This window comes from Plectropomus leopardus, chromosome 2, assembly GCF_008729295.1.
Source record: "Plectropomus leopardus isolate mb chromosome 2, YSFRI_Pleo_2.0, whole genome shotgun sequence".
Lineage (NCBI taxonomy): Eukaryota > Metazoa > Chordata > Actinopteri > Perciformes > Serranidae > Plectropomus > Plectropomus leopardus.
This window is the reverse complement of record NC_056464.1, coordinates 9,528,779-9,536,546: the sequence shown is the minus strand read 5'-3', so window position 1 is coordinate 9,536,546 and position 7,768 is coordinate 9,528,779. Positions and strand designations below refer to the sequence as shown.

At 40.3% G+C, this 7,768-nt stretch overlaps 1 protein-coding gene across 3 annotated transcripts in view; it reads left to right on the top strand.

The window, feature by feature from the left end:
- The first annotated feature begins 30 nt into the window (after positions 1–30).
- The window catches only part of LOC121952968 (inositol 1,4,5-trisphosphate receptor type 1), a 109,636-nt gene continuing 101,898 nt past the window's right edge, over positions 31–7,768 (top strand). For all 3 annotated transcript variants that reach the window (XM_042499877.1, XM_042499869.1, XM_042499861.1), the window contains exons 1-3: positions 31–256; positions 3,074–3,187; positions 7,134–7,204. In XM_042499877.1, coding sequence (XP_042355811.1) covers positions 3,096–3,187; positions 7,134–7,204 — 163 coding nt within the window. In that variant the 5' untranslated portion in view covers positions 31–256; positions 3,074–3,095. The remainder of the gene's footprint in view (positions 257–3,073; positions 3,188–7,133; positions 7,205–7,768) is intronic.

Sequence of the window (7,768 nt, the reverse complement as noted above, 5' to 3'; positions counted from 1 at the left end):
CTACGGCCGCTTGAGGAGAAGAAGAAGTGGCAGTGAGCCAGGCAGCTGAGCCCAGCCAGTGTGCTGCCTGCTTCAGTGAACACAGCCCCGGAGCACAGACACACAGGCGCGGAAAGGTGATAGAGCTGTCACAAAAAACGCTGGATTATTACAGTCGCTGACGGCTGGATCACCCCCTCGGCCCGGTGGTGGTGAAGAGGAGAGCCACAGTCATGTTGTCCTAGCCGGTCCAGAGAGAGCGTTTACCACGACCGAGGTAAAGTTGAGCGCACAACTTGTGCAGTTTACCATCTTTCCTATCTCTAACTCCTCTCAGCGGAGGGAGAAAAGATTTAGTTCTCGCTCCTTAAATGGTTAACAAAATGATCCCAGCTCATGACCAGCGCTTGTGATGTCCTCCAGTCAAAAACAACCACGGAGTCCGATAAAAATCTACTGTGAAACAGTGTGATTGCGGATGCCGGATCAAGTTTGTGTTTTATTGGTGGGATAAAAAGGCCTGTGGGGAAGATGCGCGCTTCTGCCGTGTAATAGCTGACCATTTTATGATTTGTGTCACTATTTGAGGCTTGCAACGCACGGCTGTCAGCCAAAGCTGTCGCTATGAGTTTATATTTTCTGATTTATCGAGCTCGGTGAGAGGCAGTGCTTCATAAACAGGCAGATAACATGAGTGTAGTGGACCTGCGCTGCTCACATATCAGCTTCAGCAGCGATGACCTGTTGCAGGTGCAGAAACCTTTCTGGTCGCTGCAGCTCCTAATCATTAACTGTGCAGACATACAGTATAAGCCACAGCACAAACACACAACAGTAGACTAACGGCAGAGAATTTCCCTGCAGCTTGTATGCAAATTTTAGCAGCCAGACAGAGTTGCATCAGTGTAGTCTCGACCTCTCATAAAGGGAACCCTTTCTTTTTAAAAATCTGCACTGCCAGCTAACAGGTATCTCTACAACTACATGAATCCGTGTGTCGATATAGAGTGTAACAAGATGATATTTGCAAATGCAATCTGAAAAACACAACGTGCATGCTCAGTAATTATGGGAATCCACCATTGGTGTTACATAGTAGAGGCTGAATAATATGTCATTATCACAAACATTACAGATATTATCGGGACAGAGCAAGAATGTGGCTGTACCATACTGTCACGACCATAGGTTGTATATAAAGAAAAATAGGTAGTAATAATACTGATAATATTAATAAATATATAAATAATAAAGTAACAATAATTAACTAACCAACTATCATATCATATCATATCATATAAATAAATAATAGTCTTGGGGGAGAATTCAATATATTGCGCTATGTATTGCAATACTGTAGGCAAGGTAATACATTGTTTTTTTTCCCTTCTAAATTTAATTGTAGGAAAACTGTAATATTATGAAGCAGTGGTTGTCATCCAGAGGTGTGGAGAACCCCTGCGGTCTCTGCGGGACTTACAGATAAATGATGAGTACTTTCACTATTTAAAGGCCATGGCACACCAAGCCCACAGAGCCCATGTTGGGCTGACAGCGCGCGACCGCGGCCGCGGCCCTGGTCGCCGCAGTGTGTCGAATCGGCACCATTGGCCCTCGTCTGCTTTATTTTAGCCGATCCAGCATGTCGAATCTGCGGCCGCGACCGTCGAGCCCATTTATGAAACGCCAATTGGCCGTTCAGCTCAGCGCGCGAGAAGACAAACGGAAGTGAAACATGTAAACCAACAGCTACAGTCAAGAGGGAGGGAGGTCAGAACAAATTTGTTACTTGAGGTAACATTGTTTTTCCTCTGTCGCTGAGCTCTTTACTTAAATGTTTACAGGTGGTTTGTGTTGTTGTCCACTTGCGCACAGTAAACATGCTTTGTTGTAATGTTATGTATGTGCTAACTGGCTAATTAGCCTCATGGTGGTCTTCCGTTTTCCCTTTTTAAATGATGAATACGGATGACCGCCCCTTGCTGGTATGGAAAAATATTTCGTTTCATGCAGGCGCGGAAGGTATCTGCTCATTGGCCCTCTGTTAGGTGTGTTTATGTGCAACATTTTGGAAGAGAGGAGGTCAGGCGACACAGCAGGGGGCTTTCATCACTGCTAGTTTTTTGTTGTCAGTTTCATGTGTCTTACAGGTCTAGTGTTTAAGATGAAGTAGCATCTAGCAGTGAGGCTACAGATTGCAACCACCTTGAACTTCTCCCTTCTGCCAAGTTTGTAGGAGAACTATGGTGGCTAACATGAAAAGACGAGAATACGTATGTCCCATCTAGAGTCAGTGTTTGATTTGTCCCTTCTGGCCTACTGTAGAAAAAGCATGGTGGACTCCATGAGAGAGGACCCACTCCACATGTAGATATAAACAGCTCATTCTAAGGTAATGAAAAACCAATAACGGTTCTTTTTAGGTGATTACACATTTATGAAAACAAAGTTATGAACATCACATATAATTTCTGCCAATATAGTCCCCTTAATCCCACACACTAGTCATTTAATTCACTATAAAAGAAAGCACAGTTTGAGTAAGAGCCATAAGGGTTTCACTTCCTCCACAGTTATCTCCACAACTGTAGTTGACAACTACAGAATTCTGGTACCAATCATATCTGATAACCAAAATCTTATCAAACAGGGGTCTCTGGCCAAATATGTATGAATTTATGGATCCTTGACAAGAAAAAGGTGAAGGACCACTGGTATAAAGAACACACCACTGAATGCATAAAAGTTAATTTTATGCAGTCAGAAGATTGAGAACTGCATTTGCATATGACACAGTCCTTGTAACATCATGGCATTACTTTTTGTGTAATCTTAGCTAAATAGTTCATATTTGACTATATTAATTAAAAAGTTCTTTCAGACTTATTGGTAAAAATACTTAGGAAATATAAATATTAAACATTTAAAAATCAATATGTTTTAGAATTTTGATATCAAAAAACATAATATCACGGTACTCAAGTTTATTGACTCAAGTGTATTTTCTCACACCTTGCCTTTTTAGACTTTTGTGATAATAGTGTGTCTGATATTGGGAGTATTTTACTAATTTTTCTCCTTTCCTCTTCTGTAGGTGTTCCCTGTGTGTGTCCAACATGTCGGACAAGATGTCCAGCTTCCTACACATTGGGGACATCTGCTCCCTGTATGCAGAGGGATCCACCAATGGTTTCATCAGCACCCTGGGGTATGTCCATTTCATTGGCCCATCATTATGTGTGTGGGCCTGCTTCACACTTTTCTCTGTTCTGCTGCAAGCTGAAAAGTATTTGGAAGGAAGGCAGTCACACTAGCAGTGGCGACTGTTGACCATTTTTTGGAAAGTTTGATTCAGTGAGAACCAAATTTTGGTGCCATCAGAAAGAGCATCTCCACTGGATTCTGTGTATGTGTGTGTGCCTGAATGTTTGTTTGCTGATGTCACAGGCATCCTATGTAGTTAAGGAGAGATAAATGGATGTAAGTTTGCAGTTTATCACATAGGGGACAGCTGAAAAAACAGTGGGAGGCCTTTGAAGTAATGCCTTTGCCATGGCGGACCCCGTCACAGATAGTGCTGGGAGAAAAGGAAATACAGGAGTGATAAATGCACAGTTAATGATAAAGTGTGCTTGTTTTGAGAAGGTGGCAGGAGTGGGTGTGGAGGGCAGAGTTGGAGGGAGAAAAATAATGCTGAGGTGAAGCAATGTGGTGTTTTTGTGCATTAGTTCCACCTCATTTAAACACAATAACATCTATTCTGATAAGCCAGAGGTGTATTATGTACTCTATCTGTGGTGGTTAAAGAATGGCCTAGAGCATCAGTTTAGTCTTAAAGGAATACTTCACCAACAAAATGATCATGTTTTTATTAGTCACTCACCCTGTGTTGTGTTAAATTTGTGAAGAAAACTGTTTTTGTAAAATGCCTCCATTGTGAATGAAGAATCCAAAAACAAGGGAAAATTCTTGATGAGTTCAAGTAAGAAGGAGTCGAATTTAAAAACAGCAAAACAATATCAAAAAGTCTGTTTACAAACTCTCACACAACTTCTGCAGTAAAATTCAAGTCTCATTTATCCAGTCATATGGTCAGCACTTCCAAAACATATGCATTTTCACCAAAACCTTACTATTTAAAGCACTTCTACATAGGTCTAGCACACCTGGGCAAGCATGTGCAATTCAGCTCTTCTCATGCATTGCATTTAGTATTTGACTCCATTTCATTGAGCTCAATTGCTCAAGTGTGCTACTCATCTGTGCTTGTGACCATTTATGCGGGATTGTCATTAATATTTTATCGCAAAATGCATTGGAAATGTTTAGAAAGTAGTGAGCATACAACTGGATGAATGAGATGATGTTGATTTTTGAGTAGTTTTGCTGTTGTTAAACATGGACTCCAATGACTTCAAATCAGCAAGAATTTCCTTCATTTATGGATTCTTCATTCATAGTGGAGATGTGCGAAAAAAACATAGCTTTTCTCACAAATTCAGCGTAACACAGGATAACTAACTGATATACAAAACTGAAGTACTGTGGGTGAAGACATTACTGATACACTAATGAAGCACAATTATTGCATTTACCCTTTCCTCCTCTGTTCTGACTGTAAACAGGGCAAGAAGAGAAAGCTTGCAGTAATGTTTTGCTGTTAGAAACTACTAATTATTGTGTCTGACACCTGTGATGCTATCAGGGCTATCAGCTCAGTGTCCACTACCTCCTCCTGCTCATGAAAAATGGAATGACTTACAGCAAAGACTGAGTCACTATAGAGACATTATGGCCTTTCTCGAGTTCTTGCACTTCCTACGTACACACGCAGACCAAGAACTCTCTCTCTCTCTCTCTCTCACACACACACACACACACACACACACACACACACACACATATACAAGTGCACAAAAGTGTCATGACAGATTTGGCCAGGAGCCATCCTCTCCACGCACAACCACCAACTCAGCAGCATTCTCCAGATCATCTGCCCTTAGAGGAAGAAAATGTATTGAGAAGAGAGAAAGCTCTTTGAGTATTACAACTTCTCCAGCTGAGCAGCAGTCCCAGCTCCTGTTTTGTAACTGGAGATCAGAGTCTGTGAGCAAATTAAAGGTTAAATATGTTAAAAATGCTGCTTTGGACAGTCGGACTTCATCAGGATCTGCACAGTTTGATCAGGGGTTTAACTATAAAACTAGTGTTAATTACTAACTGGATTTGCAAGTTGTCTGCATCATCACTCACTCACTGCATGATTTCCTTTTAACACTCGGATATTTTCTCACTTTATAATCTAAATCCGCAGCCTTATTCCTTGAGGTGTACAGACTGGAGCCGTAGACTGGTCTGTTTAGACAACTGTAGACATTCCCCGGGAAAAGGCCTGAAATGGATGTGGGATTTGGCCCGTGTCCAGACAACTGTTATTCTGAGCCAGTCAAAGTTAAATTTGTCACTAGAAATTCCAGCCTGCTCACAGGTCATCTAATTCAGAATGATTTTCATCATTGTGTACAGGAGGGGCAAAGTAAATACTCTACAGCCGTGTGAGAACTCTTACTGAAAATAGGGAACACAGGTAGAATTTTGTACATACAGAAGTTTTTGCTGTGATACTGTGTTTTGGCCACTAACACACTCCTAAACCAGTTTACACAGATACTCACAAGGATTATAGAGATAAAGCATCTTACAGTAGCTCCGATACCAGAGTAAAATAACAATACATTTTCACAAGTTTTAATCAGTGATGCGTAATTATAGGGCTGATTGTCAAAACTTTTAATTATTTAAGTCATTTACCCAGAAAAAGTTGCCACTTCCAGTTTTTCAGATGTTGAAATCACCACTTCCTTAATTGATCTGTTTGTTTGTTTGAAATTGTTGTAAATTGAATCACATTTGTGTATAGAGATTTTTGATGGGCATTCTCAATAATTTTGAAATTTACTGTACTACATTGCATTATTAATCCAAAAATAATTCAGAGATGAGTAATACAGTGCTACAGTAACAATTGCTTCTTGTTAAAATATTCAGTACTGCTGATTACATACTTAACTCATCATTTTGTGTATAAAATAGTTGAAAAAAATTGCCCACCACATTTTTCCAGAGTCTGAGTTGACACATTTAAGTTTAAGTTTACTATCACTGATAACCAAGGACGCTACAGAATATTAACATTTGAGATGCTGGAACCAACTAATGTTTGGCACTTCTGCTTAAGGGTATGACTCATCAAGAGATTAGTAAATTAAAATATTATTTAAATATCCATATGTTGCAGTCAGCATTCTTATTATTTGTTGTTTGTTGATTTATTGTTTCCGCTCAAGAGCAAATAACAAAAACATTATAACTTACAGCCCTACGTCATGATGAAAACCAGCTATTAACTTTTTCTTGGCTGCTTGTCATTGTTTGCCTGGCAAGAGGCCGCTAGCACTTTTTGAAAGTTTGGGATGGTTTTATGCTCTGAAGGAAATGGTGACACAAAGGTGCCACGGGCATTTCACAATAATGGCATGTCTTAAAGATGATGATATGTGTCAATGTTTTTACTTCGCATCGATGATGTTGAATCGGAGGTCATTTAATAAATATATCGATATAGACCGACGAATTCTACACCCGTTGTCTTCAGTGACAATGTAAACGCAATTTACTTAAATTACTTGTACTTAAATATTCAGATTTTGCAAAAAAATATATATATTTGCTGATGTCACAAAGCCTGTCACAAATAATTTTGATTTGATTACATTCAGCAGTCTGTGATTGATATGAGACGATACTACTTTATATCCTCATTTGAAGCTACTGTTTGAGTGTTTAGAAAAGAGGTATGCTTGGACAGAAATGTGCCATGGGAATTTCAAAAATAAAGGGGCATCATGAATATGACAAAATGTACTGATGTTTTCACTTTACAATGATGATATTGGAAGGCTGATCATTGAATCAATATATAAATCCAGATCAATGTATTGTCACACCGCTAGTCATCAGAAACAGTGTATACATAATATACTTAAAACTACTTATACGTAAATATTTGCAGTATGTTAAACAAAATACACAAGCATCTGAAACACAGATTGATATCAGTGATTAAAGATTTTGTTATGTGTCTTTATCCACAGTTTGGTGGATGACCGCTGCGTCGTCCAGCCTGATGCGGGGGACCTCAACAACCCTCCAAAGAAGTTCAGAGGTAAGAGACGCAGAAAGTGGACTCCCCTCGTCCTCCTGCGGGCTGACATCATCACACTCAGCGCTGTTTGTTTACACTGTGGCCTCTGAGAGAGAGGCACTGCTGAATGTGTTATGCTGTGTTTCTTTGGTGACAGCCACAATATCTCTGCCCCCCTGGACTTCAAACAGGCTGCCTTTGACTATGTTAATGGCGTTTGTGCGTGTTGCGTGTGCACACTCATACACCCATGCGTGTGTATAGCTGTGCGCGCTGGCTCCCACACCGTGCCTGTGGAGGTAGAGGCAGATGGAGAGAATCAACTCTGATGTTGATTTGTTGGAAAACAACACACACGAAAAGCTGCTTTTCAAACAAAAGCCTTGAGATGCCTCTTTAGGGTGAACGCGCTATTATTAGCTCCCATACAGGAAGTGGACCTCATGACCCTCGGTTGTCAGGCTGGAGGTTTGTGTCTCTGGGGAGAGGCCTGGCCCGACATTAGACAGAGAGTATGAGTGTATTACAGTCTTGTGTCGTTTTTTTTTTTTTTTTTACTGGTCACTGCTGAATAATTTTGGTGGG